This window comes from Podarcis cretensis (assembly GCF_951804945.1).
Source record: "Podarcis cretensis genome assembly, chromosome: 5".
Classification (NCBI taxonomy): domain Eukaryota; kingdom Metazoa; phylum Chordata; class Lepidosauria; order Squamata; family Lacertidae; genus Podarcis; species Podarcis cretensis.
The window spans coordinates 81083189-81106177 of record NC_137174.1 but is presented as its reverse complement, the minus strand read 5'-3'; the positions used below and the strand labels follow the sequence as shown (position 1 = coordinate 81106177).

The window sequence follows — 22989 nt, the reverse complement described above, 5'->3', positions numbered from 1 at the left end:
GCATAGGAGATCGGCATACACATTTTTTTCCTGGAAAGTGAATCCATAGGGGCTTTCAGTATGTTTAGAAGATTTAGAGAGTGAAACCATGTAATATAGTGATAGGCAGATGTTTCCCATATGCTGTCAGCATGGAACTTCAATCATTCCAGGCCCAGCTTGTACAATGTTTCATGTTATAGATTTCTCTGTGAAGCCTGGCTTCAAATTAAATCGTGCACGCACATCTTCAAACACACTCTTCAAAACTGTGTGAGAATATTTTTTTTTGTCCTGGCTGTTCTCTTTCATTTTCCATGCTTCAGCAACTCCCTAGTCCCCAGAAATTGCATCCTAACTGGTTGTATTTCAGTTTACCTTTTTGCTAATTTTATACTTTTAAAAACCAAATATTGTTTCCAGACCTCCTTTTAATTTGGTTTTCTAAAAAAAAATAAAAATCCAACAAATGGGGAGGGGGTAGCTAAAATGCATTGGCTTGTCTTACTTTTCATGCTTGTTTAGCAGTAACCTTTGCAGTGGTTTAGTGCTCAATTAAATATCGATACATTTTTTTGAAAATCTAAGCAGCTTGCTTTATGCACAAGGCCATGTTGCCTCGCTTAGCCGCATTCCACATTAGATAATGTTTTGATTTCTTGATGCAATATGTATTATCCTTTTGTTGTGCCATATGTTTCAACACAAACACCAGTTTTCACAAATCTCCTCCCCAGAAATCATGGGTAATAAAATGCCAATTCCATTATTACTTTATCTCTTCGCTTTGAGAGATGTTATGAAGGGAGAGACTTGCTGGCAAGATAGACCATGCTGGCTCTCTCTTATTCTTCCATTCTCGTTTTCTCGACAGGGAACGCAATGTTGCTACGCGTATTACCCTGCTTGTATGAAAAGCAATCGCAGCCAATTAACAGCCACCTGAAGGATCTGGTATCGCTGATGTCTCATCTGGAGCAGCCTGAACAGCAGCACCTTTTACGGCTTTTGCTTATAGTTGCAAAGAAAAAACAACCAGAGGTAACATTTATTAATTCATATTTTTCCACCTTAGTGTAGGTGGCTGTTCATTCAAGGGAGTCTGTAACTTAAATACCTTTTCAGCACAATCAAGTTTCCCATGTTATTAGGACCTCCTCCAGAGAAGCAGGCACAAATATTGTGTTTGCCCGTCCAATGTATTTCCTTGCAAGTAGTGCCCCTTGAACCCTAAACTTTCATTTAGACCTTGCTGAGTTCACAAACAGTTTAGAGATTGGGCACAAAGAGGGGGAAGCAGGAAAATGCACTCTCTCTGGCGGAATTGCAGCTCACTGCACACACCGTGTGACTATGCCCTCACACTGCGAGTGCTGGAATTTGCACACTGGCGTAAACCCTCCCTCTCTCCAGGACTTCACTCTGGTGTGGTAAATATTAGGTGATGCTGCGTTTACTCAGCCTGTTCGCTGCTTGTAATTAACTGTCCAGCTGTAACACTTATTTTGCGCACCTGAGACTATGCACACAAATGTAAACAGATGGCCTTAGAAAGGAGTTTGTGAACTTACAGCCCTGCAGATGTTGCTGGACTACCGTTCCAGCCATCCCTGACCATTGAGCATGCTGGCTGGGGCTGATGGGAGTCGGGGTCCCACAACATCTGGAGCACCACAGGTTTCCCAGCCCTGACTTAGAAGGGTATAAATCATGGGTAGGCAAACTAAGGCCCGGGGGTCGGATCCGGCCCAATCGCCTTCTAAATCTGGCCCGCGGACAGTCTGGGAATCAGCATGTTTTTACATGAGTAGAATGTGTGCTTTTATTTAAAATTCATATCCCCCCCCCAAATATAATCCGGTCCCCCACAAGGTCTGAGGGACAGTTGACCGGCCCCCTGCTGAAAAAGTTTGCTAACCCCTGGTATAAATGGATCCTTGCCCTGGTGGCAGAGTTGGCCATAAAGCCGTTTCTTGCTTTGAAGCCGCATAAGCCCTTGCAAAATTGAAGCAGTAAAAGCTCTTTTTTGCTTTATTAATCTGAGGAAGGTGTGTGTGTATATATATATATAACATATTTATTTATGCAGAAGTTTAACTAAATTTAGATGCATTTGCATAATCTCGAACAATCACATATATTTACATATGTTTACGACAATACTAATTGCATCTTTATAATGACCATCTGCAGCATCCTGCACTGAGTCGGAGGTAGACTGTATAATTCTACAAAAATAAAGGCTTTCCATTCATTTAGTTCTTGCAAGTCGATGAATTGCAGCAAGTATGAATTTGCAGAAGAGAGTTGGGTAAAAGTTCAATGAATTCTACCAAATAAACTGTCACAGGTTTCCAAAATGTTATTGGCCTGATGAGTGATGTTGTCACAATCAGTGTTAATGGAGAATTGAGCCAATTAGGTCCTTCAGTGGATCAGAAGAGATTTAATGGGATGTGCGTAAAAGTATCAGAATGATCAAGATTGACCTTGCTGCCTTCCAGTTTGAGGAGAAAAGGGGCATAAGGGAGCAAGCATGCCTGTCATAATCAAGCCATCTTCTGATTAAAGCTTCTTAATATTTTAAGAATTCCTTACTCATTTATTGTAGTTCAATCTGCAAAGATAAAGGTGTTTTTAAAAGGCTTCAGTAGTTTTTAGAACCAGATTACAGTGAAAATTTGCCCGAATTTGAAGAAGCAAAAAACACACACAACAGAAACATTGAATGTTTCAGATATGGTTCACAAGGATGTTTATGAGATATAGGCATTATAACAAGCTTCAAGGATACCTAGTTTGCAGAGTATAAATTTCAGCAGTCTTTGTAAAAAAAAACAAAAAAAACTTGCAACAGCCAGGAATTTAATATCCACCTTTCAGTATGTACAAGCAGACCTTCTCAAAATATATAGTTGCAGAGGAAATATAACTCCTCCTATAAAAGAGACTTTCCAGCCTGATGAGGCCCATTTTAGCCTTTGTTTGGAGCCTAGGTCATGTGACACCTTTTCAACATAATCTCCATTCTCTTGTTAATATCTCTTTGCGATACTATGGGGACTCTTTGGGATCTGCTCTGTAAAAATGTCATCTGACATTTCAAAAAAACAAAACAAAAATCCACATCAAGCAATTTAAAATTTGAAGCAGCTGTATGGTATAGCATATAAGGAGCTGGACTTGGACAAGGGAGGTCTAGATTCATTCAGAAGCTAATTGGAACATTAGGCACCTTACCATATTTTAGCCTAGCCTACTTCTCTTTCTTTTTTTTAAAATAATTTTTATTCGTTTTTCAAACACATAATAAAAACAAAACAAGACAAACAGAAGAAAAACAAGAAAATCAGAACACACAAAACAATTAAACCAATATAACTTCAAAATCATCATTTCATATCCTTCTTTCTTTTGACTTCCCCATACCTCCCCATCCCTGCATCCTTGTTTAGTGATTCTTTAGCAACCCTTTAGTCAATTGTCTTAATTCCCTTTCATAAAATTTCCTTTAGTTTTTTAGTTACTGCTGCAATCCTCTACCTCTTACCCCCTGACATCTTAACATTCCTCAATTTTGCAATAGTTTTTAAGATATATTTTAAATTTCTTCCAGTCTTCTTCCACTGTCTCCTTCCCCTGGTCGCGGATTCTGCCCGTCATCTCAGCCAGTCCCATAAAGTCCATCACCTTTGTTTGCCATTCTTCCAGAGTAGGTAGTTCTTGCATCTTCCAATACTTTGCCAGTAGAATTCTTGCTGCTGTGGTGGCATACATAAAGAAAATCCTATCCTTCTTTAACACCAATTGGCCAACCATGCCCAAGAGAAAAGCCTCTGGTTTCTTAGGATAAGTCCACCTAAGGACCTTCTTAATTTCATTATAGATCATTTCCCAGAAAGCTTTAACCTTTGGGCAGGTCCACCAAAGGTGGTAAAAAGTGCCTTCAGTCTCATTACATTTCCAACACTTATTGTTAGGCAAGTGATAAATTTTTGCAAGCTTGACTGGGGTCATGTACCACCGATAGATCATTTTCATAATGTTTTCTTTTAAAGCATTACATGCAGTAAATTTAATACCGGTGGTCCATAACTGTTCCCAGTCAGCAAACATAATATCATGACCGATATCTTGTGCCCATTTAATCATAGCTGATTTCACCGTTTCATCCTGTGTATTCCATTTCAACAGCAAGTTATACATTTTTGATAAGTTCTTAGTATTACCCCAATAGCCTAGCCTACTTCTCAGGGCTGTTGTGAGGATGGAATCAAACAGATACCACTATCTTTCAGGATCTAGCAGCAAAGGTCTTTTAAGAAAAAAGGAAGATGTTCGGACCTTTGATTTTGCAGAACTCTTACATAAAAAACCATGTAAACATTGCAAGAATTGTGGGATGTGAAACACAAGAGCAGTCAAGTTCAACATTCCTAGAGTGAACATGTTTATACATGGGGAGGAATGTTTGTCCAGCCAGCAGGTAAACTTCCTGTTTCCTTCTGGGCTAGGGCAGACTTCCTCTGCATGAGACTAGAGGTAGGCGTGGCCTCACCTGTGCAGGTAACGACAAAAGCACAGGGCAGGGCAGCCATCTCTCTCTCTTTGACTACATGCATCGAAGAAGCAACATCTGCTTAGCCAAAGATGCTCTCTTGGCTTCCCAAGACACGACAGAAGGACTGTCTTCTTATGAGATAGTTTCCAGGTATATGTTACCTTTCTAAGCTAAGTCTGCCTTCTGGCATCTGATTGTGAACAGAATCTGAGTAAACTCTTTTTATACTTTTATAGAAGACTGTGTCGTGTCTTATCTTTTATGAGGGAATAAGGGGAAAATACCAGAACAGTTATAGAGGCTTTAGCGAGCCTGAGCAAACGCATCCGCTGTGAATTTAAAAAGGGGGATGTTACTCTGCTAAATTGTGAACTTGTTAACACAAGTTGGAAAGGCTATAATCAAACAATATATCCTCTCCTGCATCCCTGAACATCCCCACAAGAATAGTTCCATCAAGGCATTCCAATTTTCCATACTTTGATTACATTTCTTGGGCCATCAGATGAACAGTGCTGCCCTTTTATTGCAAGTATAGCCTGGTTTGCACTATCGTTCTTGGCTTCAAATAATACGGTTTATTAAGACAGGAGCAAGTATCCGGACTGGGCACTCTCCTCCTCCCTCCATCATACATCTTTTCCTGATTGGTTATGAGCAGTCCAGAGCAATACATAACAGAGACCTCTATCTTATTCCAAGCCAGGTTCTTTGTGTTGATCCCAGAGTGCAACAGGAGGAAGGGAGAAGGCAGGGAAGCTTGACTGGTGCTGGTGCTTTTCCCAGATTCATATGCCATGATTTATGGAGCCTCAAATGATTGTCCAAGCCAGGCAATTGTGTTCTGTTTTGATAGTTGTTACAGTGGTATGATGCTTATTTCTCATATTGCCAAGGTTCTTAGTCCTTGCTGTTGTGAATCTGTGTCCTTTCATTGCGGCATATGGACTGACACTGATTTAAGCCAGCACAGAGTCTGGCTCCTTAATTTCATTCTTTGCTCTAGGCATCAGACCTAGGTTTTAAAGGATTCCTTGGGGACCATGGGATTTTCTGTTATTCCTTCATTTACTGTGTCATCGGATAATTCCAACTTCTTTTAAATCAATAAAACTTCATACTAGTCTAAGGGGAGAAACTTGAGAATTTTCTATGTTTTTCTTCTTCTTCTTCTTTTAAACACACCAAAGGATTTCCTTAATTATGAAATGCTACATCTATGAATGTATAACCTCAGGCAGCAGTCTACTCCATATGCCTTGTGCTGAGCTGAACTTGCAATGACTTCTTGGATAATTCTCTATAAAGAGAATAATACGCAGAACGTTTTTGCAAAATTAACATTTCTATTTCCTTCTGCCTCTTTCTTTTTAGGTGCTCAAAGAATGTATCCCTACTCTCACTGGTCACCTAAGAGATCCCCATCATAATGACCTCATCCTAAATATACTGATAGAAATATCGGACTATGAACCAGAAGTATTGACCAATTTGCTTCCAATACTGAAGGAGATTGGGGAGAGTTTCCCAAGTCTGATTGGACAAACTGCAAAGATCTATGGAGCGGTTGGACATGTTGATGAGGTATGGAAACCGTTATGTGCCAGGAATAAATTTTCATAAGCTTATTACCTATAGTGTTACTGGCCAGCAGTCATAACTTAAGGGTAAATCTATCACCAGCTACCAGGAGAATATGGGAACTGAGAGCAAAGGCAAACTGAGTGGTGTCTACTTTGAACATATTTTAAGGAATAGTCCTCTGGCCTTCATAATGATGGGCTGGGGGATAGTTTGATGGGATCTACTTAATAAAGCCTCTCTGGAGGAACACAGTGGACCAGAAACCCCAGTGGGATACATTTTCACGAGTTTCTCCTGAGACATAATTCTGGGGTCATGGGCTGTTTCTGTTCAGTAACTAGTTTGGGGTGGAATTCAGTCACATACCATCGAATTCAGGTTGCACAGTGAAAGTTGATTGGAAGCCATAGCTGTCAACTTTCAGATTTGAAAATAAGGGATCAGCAACCTCGAAAATAAGGGATCAGCAGCCTCACCTGTCCTGGGGACAGTCTACAGGATATCTAACAATCCGGGATAGCAGCGGGAAGCAGCAGGAAATGGCGCTGGCATAAGGGAATTTCCCGCAAAAAAAAAAAAAGGGAAGGTTGACAACTATGCTGGAGGCGTGGCTCTCTCCACTGCCTGACGAAGAGCTACTTCTCAGAAACGTCGGAGGCTCCCTGTAGTCTTCTGCCCCCCTCCCTCCTTTCGATGGCAGTCCCCTGACAGTATGTTTCCATTCCACATCCGTATATGAGAAGTACACTGTTGTTGTGGATAAGAAATCATATTATGAAGGTCCCCCCCACAGTCTGTATCAGAGCAGATTACATTAGTTTACCTTCTGCCCTCTGACAGCAAAATGCTGTGTTGCACATTCATGTGTTGTTCTCTCGAGCATTCTAATCAAGGCACTTCAGGAAGCAGTTCTGACCCAGGGCTGACCTGCACCAAGGGAAGTGTAGAATGCTTATTGCCATACCGTGCTTTTCCTTGCACGGGTCATGTCTGAGCCACAAACAATGTTTTATGTAACACACTCAGGGGATCTATATGGTGAATGTGTGCATCTCTCCTCTAACCACATGCCGCGTCTGACTGTATAAAAATACCTTCCGTTCCTACAATTTAGCTGTTAGACCATTTAATCTGCTCCAGCACTATTCTGTCTTCCACTTAAGACAGCTGACTGTTGCAAGCATCCCTCTCTGGATATTCAAAATAAAATCCCTCTGTTGATACTGTATAGTGTTTGATAGCTGATGGCACTTTTCCAGTGGACTTGTGTGACAGATAACAACTCTAGGCCCACTTGTATTTTTGGGTTATATCCTGCCTATCTGTGTAGGGACTATAGGAAACAATTGTGCAGGTGCAAGCGCAAGTTGGGTCTCGCAAAAGAGACCTTTGGGTTAAGTACTTAATTCGTTCCGGAGGTCCGTTCTTAACCTGAAACTGTTCTTAACCTGAAGCACCACTTTAGCTAATGGGGCCTCCTGCTGCCGCCTCGCTGCCGGAGCACAATTTCTGTTCTCATCCTGAAGCAAAGTTCTTAACCCGAGGTACTATTTCTAGGTTAGCAGAGTCTGTAACCTGAAGCGTATGTAACCTGAAGCGTATGTAACCCGAGGTACCACTGTACAAGGGTCTTGGCTCAGGTTCTGCAGGCTTCTGACCAGGCTCAGCATCAGCCAGAAACACGGCCCAACCTCTCATGCAGTGCTAGTTCAGCCCCAGACTCAGAAGAATCCACAAAGGTGTATTTCTGGTATATCAATTAATATAAAAGGCTGCTGAATATCAATATTATTGGGCTTGGGGGGGGAATACTTCCAGTACAAGTAACTGCTGTTTAAATACTTAAGGAACTGGTACTATTCACATACAGCAAAATAAGACATGTGGGTAGTCTAGCCAGGAAAAGTACAAATGTGGTATAGTATATTAATTTCTGAATAAATTGTTATCAACGCATTGTTTGTTAGAAGTACACTCTAAGCCTGAGCCCTTGAGAAGGGAAAGAATGAACTGCATGTTAAATACTTTGTAGTATTTATACCACAAACCTTCATTGTACTTAAGAAGGAAGAACTGTCCTTTGGTGAGTTGTGCAGGGTCTTGTGGGTAACTGGAAGTTTTAAACAAATAACATTCTGGTATTAACTTTCTGAAATTACGAAGGCTTTCTCATGACATGTGATCTTATTTGCTCTGAAGATGTTACACCTATCACATAGACGTTATGATACACCATGCTTTTAATGAGATTTTTTTGAATGATTCCTGTGGCTAGATATATTACAGTGCAGTCCTAACAATGTCCACTCAGGAGTAAATCCAGCCGAATTCAGTGGGACGTGCTCCCAGGTAAGTGTGGCTCCAATTGCAGCCTTAGCGCACAGTGTGCCTCACAGCAGTTAAAGAGTCCATTGAGCTGAAAGCTTCATACTGTGGCATTACAATAGCCTTGGATAAACGACTGATTTGTAGCTCTGTGACTATGCTTGATTATAGCCAGAAAATGACTGGAATGTAGTAAAGATAAACATTTTAAGAAACATAAAAACAGTGCCTACGTTACAGCAACCAGAATAGTTTATTCTGTGTTCTGAACTTTCCAGATCTTCTTAGCATTAGTTTCACTGATTTCTTACCTATCCACCCGGCCCCAAATCACTAGAAATGATGGCAACTCACACAAGAAACTGGCTTTGTCTGTAACATCATGAAACAAACCTTTCCCCAATTTTTGCTGATGTCCCTTGCCAGCTACCATAAATTAATAGGTTTGAGCTCTCCCCCCACCCCCGCAACACAACAGTTTTTCTTGTTTTATGGATGAAACTAAAGGCAGTGTTTTCTTTTAGCTCTGAGATTGTGCTTACACCCGAAACCACTGGAATAAACAATCTTCCCATGAGATCTGTATGCCTGGTGCGTACATCTGTGTGTACCAGAACCCAATGAGTGAGTTTTGAGAACCAAAGGACATATTAAGTATTTTGGTAGGAAGCTATACAGTACACTCAAATTTCTAGAAATATATGAAAATCCAATCATTTCCTCTAGTAGTAAAGCGGGTGTGGCCCTGTTCCAGGCAGGAAAAAGGGTTGTAAATTAAACAATAGGCCTGTGCATGTCTACTGCCCTTTAAGTTGCACATCATATGAGGGAGGGAAGGAAGGAAAATTGAGGGGTGGAAACTAACTTGCTTGAGCCCCTAATAGTGATGAATATCTTTCAAAACACACACTTCAGGGTGCTATAAGCATTTAAGTGCTCTGGCCCCTTTGATGCTCAAAAAGTCATTGGAGGGGAGATTAATTAGTTGTAGAGGGAAAGAATGCCTTCCCATCCTAATTACCATAATAGTTCTAAAAGACTGCTTAAATTCTAATACAGTGGTACCTCGTGTTACGGACAGGATCCGTTCTGGAGGCCCGTCCATAATGACCGCTCCCCACTTAAAACGGGGGGCGCCTTTTGCGTGGACGCGTGCAGCCCTGGATCTGGAGTGGCCCCATCAGCATAGGCTTTGCCTTCCCTCAGGTGGGATACCTGGAGGTCCCCGCCTACCCCAGTGAGTTGTCCAATCCCACCTGGGGGAAGCGTTGCCAGGGAAACCAGGCCAGGTAAGGGGAGGGATTACCTGCCCACACAATAGAGGGTGGATCTTAATTGTTAATCCGTCCATAATGTGAACTGCCCACAACTCGAAGCACTGCATCTGTGCAGGCACACAACGTGATTTAGCGCTTCTGCGCATGCGTGAGCGGCAAAACCCGGAAGTAACCCATTCCAGTCCTTCCAGGTTGTCATGGGACGTAACACGAAAAGACACAACATGAAGCGGATGCAACACGAGGTATGACTGTATGAGCAGAGCCCCTAACAGCTGCCACAGAGGGAATGAAATGGGCCTGGGAGATGTCCAACATCATGTATAGCCATCTATTGTGCTAGGCTGTTGAATACCAGCTTTCCCTGAACCTCAACAGTGAGACTACAGATTTCCCAATTGGTTACCCGCTACCTCCCATGATGATTACCTGGGCCCATAACTTATACATTGGTAAGGCAAACCACGGTCTACGGAAGACTGCATGTTGTAAGGTTCAGGACAGATTTTTTAAGAAAAATCTTTGTGCAGCACATAGCTATGGAACTCGCTTCCCACAGGAGGCAGAGATGGCTGCCAACTTTGATGGCTTTAAAAGAGGATTAGACAAATTCCTGGACGAGAAGGCTATCAACAGCTACAAGCCATGATGTGTGCAGTTTTCCAGAAAAAGAGGTGCCGGAACTCACCATGAATGCCTTTCTTGTTCTCTTACAATGGCAATGGCTGAGAGGTGCTGGAACTGAGTTCTGGGTAAAAAAAAGCCCTGGTAATAATAATAATAATAATAATAATAATAATAATAATAATATAGCATGAAACAAATGTGCAGCTTCATGAAAAATTTGCAAGGTTTTTTGTTTTTTATGAAGCACCTCAAACTTCAAGAGGCACTGCTTTTAATAATGGTAGTGGAGAGCCTATAATTTATTTTTAAAATATTTCCTATGAAATTAACTGCAAAAAGATTGTGACTAGAATTCTCTACTTCTTTCTCTACTGACTCTTCTCTTCTTATTTTATGATCTGATACCTTTGAAACATGACCTTTTATTATTATTATTGCGATTTTGACCTAGAAGTATTGTGGGACAATATTGTTTCTCTTTTTACCTATCTTGCTTCACCCCATAATATTTCCTGGGTATCCTGTAGAATGGACTGTGATACTTTGTTCTGCAGATTGTCATGGGGTGGCTTGCTGACAGCACCTTCAAGTAATAAATCTTACTTTATGAGAATGTAGCCACTGGCAAGACTAGAAGTCAGATTGTAAGCTCCCTGATAAATGACCTGCCTTTAGACTTGAAGGCCCACTTCTGATGGCTGAACCAAGGGAGACCCTCAAGTAATTCAGTGTCACTTTATCAAGTTATTGCACGTTGTATTAAGCATTGTCTCTGGTACCGCAAGAGATAACCAGTGTAATAGGAGCACATAAAAAATAAGAAACTTAATGAAGAAAATGTGTCCTTGTGACACAGCTTTTGATGGAGGTGTCTTTCTATGAGTTTGCCATTTAAACTGAGGCCACAATCCAACACGGAGTTAACTGTGCCTAGGGACACAGAAATCAATGGGCTTAAGAGTCCTTAGCTCCATGTTTGATTGTGCCTGGAGACTTTCACAATTCACTTTCCTGCAAGGGCTGGAATGTGATTCCATTTTCCTAGTTTTGTCTCTACTCCAGTTTAATTGGGGGAATGCTAGGAATGTGGTTTTTTCTGTATCGCTGAAAACCTACAGGGCCCCTGGTATTATAACAATGGCCATTTCTCATCTAATCTTGTTTAAAGAAAAAGAAATTTTATCCTATAATGTGTTGGGGTGTGTGTGTGTGTGTGGCTGATTTCCTTCCCTTCCCTCCCCCAGCACATGAACTGTTTTAGAAGCTCCAACAATTCCATGTCTTCAGTATTTCTAAAAACGTTGCTTGGAACCAATTGCAGATTTCCAAGTGAAACTGTAGTCCTATTTTAGTGTGCCAATTGAGTGTTAACTTTATATCTGCTTTCCTGTTTCCTTGAATATCCTGTGTGGTCTTCTCTTAAAGCATTTACTTGAGATAGCTATGTATCCTGTTTACATATCCCATTTAAATTTCCTTTATAAACTACTGTAATTTATCATTTGTTTTTAACTTTTGCCCTGGCTAATTGATATTCTAATTAGTATTCTTAAGGAGAGGGTATCAGTTACAGCCCATCACAGTTTTCTCAGTAAAGAGGATATAGATTCCCCTGGCATGATATGAGACAAAAAGGGTGAGTTTGGAAATCTGTTACACTTTGTCTCAGACATATTGGGAGGATATATAGGGCTAAGTGACTATCTCTCTCTCTCTTTTTGTACACTTCAAAGGCTGTGTGGAATGTAGTCAGAAACAGCTTGGATGACCTAGGCACTAGGCATACACAGCCTCACAACTTTAAGTATTTGCTCTGGTGACTGTGCTTGCTTTGTCTGCAACACATTGCTTCCCAAATTCATCTTCAGTTTTTTTGAACTGCTTAACAGAAGTTGATGTTGCCTGCATACCTTAAGCTCCTGAAAAACTGAAAATGTGATAGCTATCAATATATGTTTGCATGTTTTTTTTCCTGTTATGACATTAGTTGCCTTTTTCTTTGGTCTACAAAGAATGTACAGTGGTACCTTGGTTCTCAAACTTAATCTGTTCTGGAAGTCCGTTCCAAAGCCAAAGCGTTCCAAAACCAAGGCACGCTTTCCCACAGAAAGTAATGCAAAATGGATTAATCTGTTCCAGATTTTTAAAAACAACCCCTAAAACAGCAATTTAACATGGATTTTACTATCTAACGAGAACACTGATCCATAAAATGAAAGCAATAATCAATGTACTGTACTATAAAATAAATAAGACAGTATTGTAGATGATAAAAATTAAAATTTAATTTTTTTCTTCCCTGCACTGATGATAGTCATTGTTTGGATGGGAGGCTTTTATCCATTTCCGCAGTCACACAATCAATCAATCAATCAATCAATGAGTAGCTGAACTGGGTTAAACACACTCACGAAAACAAATTAATCAAAAAAGCCTCAAAAACACAAAATAAATAGCAAAAATAAAAGCACCAAACTTAATCTGTTCCAGAAGTCTGTTTGACTTCCAAAATGTTCAAAAACCAAGGCACAGCTTCTGATGGGTGCAGACATCCCAGAAACAATAGCCGACAGCCACATTGGATATTTGGCTTCCAAATATTGTTTGAAAACCAGAACTCTTACTTCCAAGTTTTTGGAGTTTGAGAACCAAAGCATTTGAGAACCAAGACATTTGAGAACCAAGCTATATATCTACCCTCTAGAGCCAGAATAGAGAATCTATGGCTCTCCATATGTTGTTGGACTACAACTTGTATCTTCCCTGGAAATCGAGTTATTGATAGTTATGGGTTGGCACTAACATTTAATATCTTCCAGATTTCCAAAGGCACCTTTTTGTAGAATGAAGTTTTGGTGGTGCCATTGTAATGCTTAGTTCACTAACGAATTGAAAGTCTGCATGGGTTTGAGCCACTGCTTAGAAAAAAATTCTTAAAAAGAACTAGTTAAAGGATTCATCCACAAGTGCATTTTGCCCCATGCTTTTTAGGCACAGGTCTGTACTTTCCCGGTCCATGCCCAAGCATGGTTCCCCCTGCCCTCGTTGTTTCCCTAGGAACACCTGCTCTTTTATTCTGAGTTGAAACTAATGATAATTCTGGTTTTCAGTTCAAGCTCATCATCGGGGGGGGGGGGAGGACCTTCTGCATTCAGAAAGTTGCAAGCTGCTGTGCTGAAGTATAGGGTCCTAAATGAAATCAGAGGCCACACCCATAATTGTATTTCTACAACTGAAAAGACTTACCCTGTTTAATTTGTGTCGTCAGCCACAGAGCTGTTAAGACACAAGGCATATTTTACTTGTTCCTGTACCAATACTTTCCACTGCAAGCTGCTCCAGTCAGAAGAGAGTGGATGCCTCACATTCCTTCCTTCTGATTGCTTTGCAACAGTGATTAAGTGACTATGTGACATTAGCACCAGCAGTGCCTCCATATACGCTAATAAGCCTTGGAGTGTTATCTCCATGTTCAGCTTTATCATTTTTTATACAACTTTGTGATTCAAGGACCACCACCACCACCCCGCTTGGGGATAAGAAAGACACAAGGACACAGTATATAAGGTTAATGGGCTAGAAAAGGCCACAACTTTATTGATTACAGCATGTGAGAGGTATTGGCTTAGGCATTGGATAAATAGCAGAGCTTGACTCCACCCCCCCAGGGCAGGGTGAGTCTAACAAGGGTTAACCACCAGTAGGGGGAGCCTGTTGATGCAAATACAACTGTAAGCTCTCCCCTGATGTCACCGGGGGTGGTGCCATGGCCCCCAGCCACCAGCAGGGCATTGGACAGGATCCACGACCGCCGGATTCCTTTAACGGAATACCCATAAAGTGAAGGGGTAGGCGATGGCCACACCCTGCCCTTCATACACCAACAACATATTCCAATGCCTAACCGCCAATACCAAAAAGCAGAAAATTGGAGCTACCTTGGTTAATAATTCTCTTAATTCATGCCAAGGACACTCTGGATTGAAACCAATATATTGAGAGAGCAGCTCTTCATAAGACAGTTTTAATATGCTGCCCTTGAAAATCAAAACAATATTTATGAGCCATCTAATAAAATTATTCATTGGCTAACAATATACATTACACTCTTCTTTATTCTGCAGTGGCTTCTGTTCATTGCAGGAAGTAGATGCAATAAGACGCAGGGTAATTTTTTTTAATACATTTGTTCCCACCTCTGATGAATAGTTAGCCTCATTTGTCTCATTGCTCATAGTAAGTTCTGTGTACAGAGTACAGAATCTATGTCCCAAGACATTGAGCTGCTTACATCATGCAGGATACTATTTCTAATCCAGTAAATACAGTACTTTGTTTGGTTACTGTCCCATCATGATTATTTCCCAGTCTTGAGTCCTAGCCAAGGACTGAGTCTGGCTCCCTCTAGATCTTAGGCAGGCCCTTTAATTGGGTACGTCTGGGCCATTCCCCTCTGTTTGCTTCCCTCCTGAGTAAGGCGAGAGAATTGGGAGAGTTTGGAACAAAATCTTCAACACCTTAATAGGTTGTTTGTTGTTTTCTCTGGTGGTGCAGCCTCTTCTGATTGTAGGAAAGTGCTCATAAGTGGAGGTAAAGGCAGAGAACCTGCATCCTCCCTTGGGAGATAAGGTAGGAGGACAGGACACTGGAATACCAAACTGAAAGATGTACCTGGGAGGAGGAAAACACACCATGCGGTTCAGTCCCACTCTACTTCCAACAGCGTACATGCACAGTCATTATATCCACAAAGCTGGTTAACATGGAGAAGTTGTGGGCAGGAACAGTGAGTGCATTCCAGCTTGCTCTCCTTGAGTTGATGCTACGTGCAATTTGAATGGTGCGTCCTATAAGGCGATCTGAAATGTAAGCTGCAGATGTCATTCAGTGGAAAGACTCCCATTTTATCCCTTCGCAGTTGCTGAGCTCTATGTTGGCGCTGTGGGTTAAAGCCTCAGCGCCTAGGGCTTGCCGATCGAAAGGTCGGCGGTTCGAATCCCTGCGGCAGGGTGCGCTCCCGCTGCTCGGTCCCAGCGCCTGCCAACCTAGCAGTTCGAAAGCACCTCCGGGTGCAAGTAGATAAATAGGGACCGCTTACCAGCGGGAAGGTAAACGGCGTTTCCGTGTGCGGCTCTGGCTCTGGCTCTGGCTCTGGCCAGAGCAGCGATGTCACGCTGGCCACGTGACCCGGAAGTGTCTCCGGACAGCGCTGGCCCCTGGCCTCTTAAGTGAGATGGGCGCACAACCCCAGAGTCTGTCAAGACTGGCCCGTACGGGCAGGGGTACCTTTACCTTTACCTTTACCTTTTATGTTGCCTGTGCCTAGACCTTATACCTGCGGTGGGCAAAATGATATTTCCTCCTAATGTATCTGCTTAAATGTTTAGTCGCTGACATTATATTCTGTTACCATGCTGAATTCTCTTAAGTAGTTTTGACATGCTGACTTAGTGAGGTGTTTGGTTACAGCCTGGCTGTGACATTAGGAGTAACGCTTACTTGAAGGGATGGCACAGATGGGGCATTTTAATCACTAGGTCCAGTTTCAGCGACATCCGGAAGACCTTTCACTAGATATTTAAAAATATTTATGGAACTGACAAGGGAAAAAACAGCAATGGGGAGCTTGCCAGCACAAGTTCAGTATCTATCATCATAATATCACTTTATAACTGGATCCTAATGACTAACTGGTTAATATTTGAGTTATGAATGCTTAACTGTGGCAAAGATAGTTGGTCCTTGCCTTGGTCTTGCACCTTTATTTGTTGAAATTTGCTGATTTTGAAGTTTTGAATTGTCTGGGCCAGTAGTTAACTATTCTGATTGGGCTGCTTTTAAACTATAAGGAGGGTGCTTCTTTCAGCTTAGACTCATTACTATGTAATCTGAAATTTGCATGAGATTTATTGAGTATTGACATTCCATCACTTCCAAAGCCTTATCCAAAAATTCTAGTGGTCATGGTCAAAGCCACACATCTTTCATGTTGTGCTTACATGAATTAGTGAGGTCTGCATTCCTTTTAAATCGTAACTGTTTTATGAAAAACCACCTTCATTCTTGAAAGCAAAAATTGGATTCATCAGAAACAAATCATGTCTACTCTCACAATACTTTAACTCTTTCGTGCCTCACCATCTACATAAATTGCATTCTCAGAATTAATGTCACATTTGGTTTGTTCTTAAGAGGTTCCCTCATTCAGTTGACAGAGACTGGAGGCAGTGGCGTAGCGTGGGGGGTGCAGGGGGGGCCAGCCGCACCGAGCGCAACATTTGGGGGGGGGGCGCTCGCACTCGCAGCTCTCTGCCCCTACCTGGCTCACTCACTCTCTCTCACTGCAGTGCTGGCTGTGCGAATCCGATCCGAGCTGCCGGGTCGCCGCCCACTGTGGAGGGGGAGGGTGCCAGGCGTTGCGTTGCGGAGCGGAGAGAGAGCGAGGGAGGGACTATCTGGGGGAGGGACAGTGCAGCGGCCGCCCAGCGCAGCGCTGAGCGCGGGAGAGAACCACACCCGACCAGCCCAGGCAGCAGCAAGAAGAAGCTGGCAGCGGCGGCAGGTTAGGGGTTAGGGGCGCAAATTACTTGCCTTGCCCCGGGTGCTGACAACCCACGCTACGCCGCTGACTGGAGGCACAACTTATGACCCATTTCTGCAAAGGACTTACCTCTTAAAGTGAATCCTACTCTGGTTTGGGGGAGGTAATATGGGAAATGGGGTGGCCCTCATTCTTAGCACATCTCCCAAAGATACAAGACAAATGAGTTGGGCTCTACTGCAAGAAGCCTTACCTGGGAAATGGTAAGCTCAAGGGGAAGAGGCTGGTCATATATCAGTTTTTGCAACCTCCAAACAACTCTGATGTAGTGGCTGACCGAGGCACAGCGGGGGGAGGATGCTAAAGCACAATTTGTTGTTTCTTGTTTACAATTGCAAAATGATATAATGCATACTGCAGTGTGACTGCGAGTGGCACATGTAAGTGCATCTGGCCCCTTTACTTAAAGCAAATAATTTACATTGGACAAAACTGGAATGGGAACATATGCTTTAAGCAATAAATCCACTGCTCAGGATTAGGAAACAACTGCAGAATGAAATTCTTCTACCAGTTTTCACACATGGGTTAGGGAAATGTATTGATCTTAAAAATGATGTACAATTTGTTCCTCTCTTTATCCTCTTCAGTTTCAAATCTTGGATTTCATAGGCAATTCTTCCTCCCAGATTAAAAAAAAGATGGTGCTGGTATTTCTTTTTCCCCTACCCTTTAATTTTTTATGTAGCTTTTAATGACTTAAGATTAGATAGAGATATTTTAAAATGAAATAAATCCAAACCACTTTTTATCTTTTCAAAAATCCACTAAATTTGTGGTTTTTTGTTGTTGTTTATTATTCATTTGAAAACGGACTGGAAATGAATTAAACAGAAACACAGCTGGCACTATAAAAGCTGAAGTTGTTCTGCAAAACAAATAATTAGAATACCCATTAAAAATAAAAAGCATGATTATTTAGTTATAAGCATTGCATGAGAACAAAAGGGCAAAGGACGTCACTTTTTTATTGCAGTGTCCAGTTGAGAAATACAAGCAATAAAATAGTTTCTACTCACATAGACACGCCACTGATCTTTTCCTTATCTTTGCATTCAGTCCAGTGATTCATCTTGCTTGGAGAGTCTGTGTCTGAAATCCTTCCCCCAAATTGTCTGTGTTTTTTCTTAAAATTACTACGATTTTGTTCATACATCACCCTGCCTGTTACAAGTAATGATTTAAGGCAGGTTTAAGGCAAGTAGCATTGGTTTGCTGCTGCTTCCTTGCTTATAGGAAGAAGATAAGTGTAACATGAAAATGATGGTGATTTCAAAGTGTTCCCACTGCATTCAGACCAAAAACATTGATTTTTCCCCATGGTTGAGCTCTGCTGAAAAAAGCCGCCCCCCCCCCCAATTCTGCACAGAAGATGGCTGTGCACAGTACTGATTGGCTAGTCCCTGGGACGTCACTGAGAACCTCTCCCCAAACAAGTGCTCACCTGGGGCTCTGGGTGGGTGGCATTTGCTGCATGGCATGGCTGCACTGGGTCCATGGAAGCCTCCATCTTCCGGCATGGCCAGAGGAGGGAATGGACACCTGGCACCACCTACCTCCGGCCACAAATGGCCTTTCAGGTATGGACGGACAGTGCCCACAAGGCCAATCAGGGACAGGGGCTCGGGGGCTGCACCCAACCTGCTCCTGACCTATTTAAGGGGGTGGCCAGGTGCAAGCCGCCCTCTTGGCTCCTTGCTGCTGGATTTCTTCTGATTTCTTCTTGAAGAAGAGTACAGCCTTGAGGTAAGGCCTCTTTGCCTGTCTGTTAAAGTAAAAGTAAACGGACCCCTGACCATTAGGCCCAGTCGTGGCCAACTCTGGGGTTGCGGTGCTCATCTCGCTTTATTGGCTGAGGGAGCCGGTGTACAGCTTCTGGGTCATGTGGCCAGCATGACTAAGCCGCTTCTGGCGAACCAGAGCAGCGCACGGAAACGCCGTTTACCTTGCCGCCAGAGCGGTACCTATTTATCTACTTGCACTCTGACGTGCTTTCGAACTGCTAGGTTGGCAGGAGCAGGGACCGAGCAACGGGAGCTCACCCCGTCACGGGGATTTGAACCGCCGACCTTCTGATCGGCAAGTCCTAGGCTCTGTGGTTTAAAGCACAGTGCCACCCGCATCCCTTCGGACCAAAGCAACAGTCTGGTGAACAGTGGGTTAAAATAAGTCATTTAAAACATACTTGGCTGTCTCCCACCCACCCCTTTACCTGTAGCTATGATGTGCATTATGCAATAAGATGCCCCCTCCCCCTTCACAAATTCACTGCCCCATTTTGCTGTCACAACCCCTGCTGGCCCTAGCACCCATTGTCTATGCATTGGGTTGGAAGGTCTGAAGCATGAAGTTTCCGCTAAACACATGGACCCCTCCATTTGGAGCCCTGCACCATCAGGAGAGAGTGTTCTTGTGCTCGGCTCCTACTAGAGGGTTTCCCACAGGTATCTGGGTGGCCACTATGAGTACAGGATGCTGGACTAGATGGACCATTGGCCTGACCCAGCAGGGATCTTCCTACCGTATATACTTGAGTATAAGCCGACTTTTCCAGCACATTTTTTATGCTGAAAAAGCCCCCCTCGGCTTATACTCAAGTGAGACAGGCGGCGGAGGAGGAGGGTTGAGTGGCCCGAAAGGAGATATTTCTTGCTGCTGGTCCCGTCGCCACTGCCACCACCACTAAGTTTGTGGTGTGGTGAACCGGCTTATTAAAAAAGGTAAAGGTAAAGGGACCCGAACCGGCTTATACTCGTGTCAATAAGTTTTCCCAGTTTTTTTGTGCTAAAATTAGGTGCCTCGGCTTATATTCGGGTCAGCTTATACTTGAGTATATATGGTGTGTTCTTCCAAGTTAGTCATGACTTGCTGTTGAATTTGGTTGATCTTGTAGGAACCTCTAGCCACTGTCGGAGGAAGACGGGGGCAGGGGGAGCACAGTGACCCCAGCACCACGATCCCGGTGGAGGTGCTATCATGTCTGCCCCCCCCCCCCCGTGCTGGGCAGCACATCCCTGCGGGTGCGCGCCACACCGCCACCTGCATGAAGCTCCGCCACTGCCTCTAGCAAAGGTCTTACAATGCAATGTCTGTTGAATAAATTCTCCAAAGTTGAATTCAACCCTTTATCGTGCCCAATAGCGGCGATAACTTTACCAAGATAAATCTAGAGTCACTCCACATTTGTCTTCTGCTGTTTCCTTATATTTTTTCATGCAGCAAAATAAAATAGCTTAAGCGGTTGCAACACTTTATATGAGCATCATTCCCCTGTCAACAAATGTAATTGTATACCGTAAAAATAGAAAATCTGCTTCCCATAAGGAACATAAGCCTACCCACTCAAAAACCAAACCTACAATAACAATGGTAACTAAAATGCAAGCGTTATTTTTACAAGAGACTTCTGATCTTGGTCTTGCTAAAGATTATTGCTTTTAAGTCGACGAGAATTTTTTATAGACTTTTTGTGTGCACGTGTGTGCATATTAATTCCATATCCTATAATCGTACAGTTCATTATTCCTTGACAATTCCCTCTAGATGCATAGCAGAATTTCAGCACTTCTGGATTTCTGCCAGCTAGATCAAAGTAGGAAACGGCTGGATGATGCTTCCTGGCCCTCTTGAGTCTACTGCAGATATTATCTGGGAAACAGAACTGTTCTTTAAGTATTACTTAAGGTCTTGTTTCCCCTTCATGGATCACTGCCTTGCCGTGGCGAAGGGGCTTGAAGAACTCAGAGAAGCTATGAACTATGCCGAGCAGGGCACCCAAGATGAACAGGTCATAGTGGAGAGTTTTGACCAAACGTGATCCACCTGGAGGAGGAACCGGCAAGCCACTCCAGTATCCCTGCCAAGAAAACTCCATGGACAAAGACAACAGGCATATAAAAGTTATGACGCTGGAAGATGAGCCCCTCAGGTCGGAAGGCGTCCAACATGCTACTGGGGAAGAGCGGAGGGCAAGTACAAGTAGATCCAGAGCTGATGAAGCGGCTGGGCCAAAGCCGAAAGGACGCTCAGTTGCGGATATGCCTGGAAGCGAAAGGAAAGTCCAATGCTGGAAAGAAAAATATTGCATAGGAACCTGGAATGTAAGAACCATGAACATGGGTAAGTTGGAGGTGGTCAAAAATGAGATGGCAAGAATAAATATTGACATCCTGGGCATCAGTGAACTCAAATGGACGGGAATGGGTGAATTCAGTTCGGATGACCATCATATCTACTACTGTGGGCAAGAAACCCGTAAAAGAAATGGAGTGGCCCTCATAGTCAACAAAAGAGTGGCAAAAGCTGTACTGGGATGCAATCTCAAAAATGATAGAATGATCTCGATACGAATCCAAGGCAGACCTTTTAACATCACAGTAATCCAAGTTTATGCACCAACTACTGGTGCTGAAGAAACTGAAATTGACCAATTCTATGAAGACTTACAACACCTTATAGAAGTGACACCAAAGAAGGATGTTCTTCTCATTATAGGGGATTGGAATGCTAAAGTAGGGAGTCAAGAGATAAAAGGAACAACTGGCAAGTTTGGCCTTGGAGATCAAAACGAAGCAGGGCAAAGGCTAATAGAGTTCTGTCAAGAGAACAAGCTGGTCATCACAAACACGCTTTTCCAACAACACAAGAGACGACTCTACACATGGACATCACCAGATGGGCAGCATCGAAATCAGATTGATTATATTCTCTGCAGCCAAAGATGGAGAAGCTCTATACAGTCAGCAAAAACAAGACCTGGAGCTGACTGTGGCTCAGATCATCAGCTTCTTATAGCAAAATTCAAGCTTAAACTGAAGAAAGTAGGAAAAACCACTGGGCCGGTAAGATACAATCTAAGTCAAATCCCTTATGAATACACAGTGGAAGTGAGGAACAGGTTTAAGGATTTAGATTTGGTGGACAGAGTGCCTGAAGAACTATGGATGGAGGCTCGTAACATTATACAGGAGGCAGCAACGAAAACCATCCCAATGAAAAGGAAATGCAAGAAAGCAAAGTGGCTGTCCAATGAGGCCTTACAAATAGCGGGGGAGAGAAGGCAAGCAAAATGCAAGGGAGATCGTGAAACATACAGGAAATTGAATGCAGATTTCCAAAGAATAGCAAGGAGAGACAAGAAGACCTTCTTAAACAAGCAATGCAAAGAAGTAGAGGAAAGCAATAGAATGGGAAGAACCAGAGATCTGTTCAAGAAAATTGGAGATATGAAAGGAACATTTCGTACAAAGACTTCCATAATAAAGGACAAAAGTGGAAAGGACCTAACAGAAGCAGAAGACATCAAGAAGAGGTGGCAAGAATACACAGAGGAATTATACCAGAGAGAAACGGATGTCTCATATACCCCAGGTAGTGTGGTTGCTGACCTTGAGCCAGACATCCTGGAGAGTGAAGTCAAATGGGCCTTAGAAAGCACTGCAAATAACAAGGCCAGTGGAAGTGATGGTATTCCAGCTGAACTATTTAAAATTTTAAAAGATGATGCTGTTAAGGTGCTACACTCAATATGCCAGCAAGTTTGGAAAACTCAGCAGTGGCCAGAAGATTGGAGAAGATCAGTCTACATCCCAATCCCAAAGAAGGGCAGTGCCAAAGAATGCTCCAACTATCGCACAATTGCACTAATTTCTCACGCTAGCAAGGTTATGCTTAAAATTCTACAAGGAAGGCTCAAGCAGTATGTGGACCGAGAACTCCCAGAAGTGCAAGCTGGATTTAGAAGAGGCAGAGGAACCAGAGACCAAATTGCAAACATGCGCTGGATTATGGAGAAAGCTAGAGAGTTCCAGAAAGACATTTACTTCTGCTTCATTGACTATGCAAAAGCCTTTGACTGTGTCGACCATGGCAAACTATGGCAAGTTCTTAAAGAAATGGGAGTGCCTGATCACCTCATCTGTCTCCTGAGAAATCTCTATGTGGGACAAGAAGCTACAGTTAGAACTGGATATGGAACAACTGACTGGTTCAAAATTGGGAAAGGAGTACGACAAGGCTGCATTTTGTCTCCCTGC

The 22989-nt window shown here is 42.8% G+C and overlaps 1 protein-coding gene across 14 annotated transcripts in view; it reads left to right on the top strand.

Moving 5' to 3' along the window:
- The window catches only part of VEPH1 (ventricular zone expressed PH domain containing 1), a 172595-nt gene that overhangs the window by 80981 nt on the left and 68625 nt on the right, over nucleotides 1-22989 (top strand). For all 14 annotated transcript variants that reach the window (XM_079977797.1, XM_079977785.1, XM_079977794.1 and 11 more), the window contains 2 exons: nucleotides 854-1020; nucleotides 5915-6124. In XM_079977797.1, the coding sequence (XP_079833923.1) occupies nucleotides 854-1020; nucleotides 5915-6124 (377 nt within the window). The remainder of the gene's footprint in view (nucleotides 1-853; nucleotides 1021-5914; nucleotides 6125-22989) is intronic.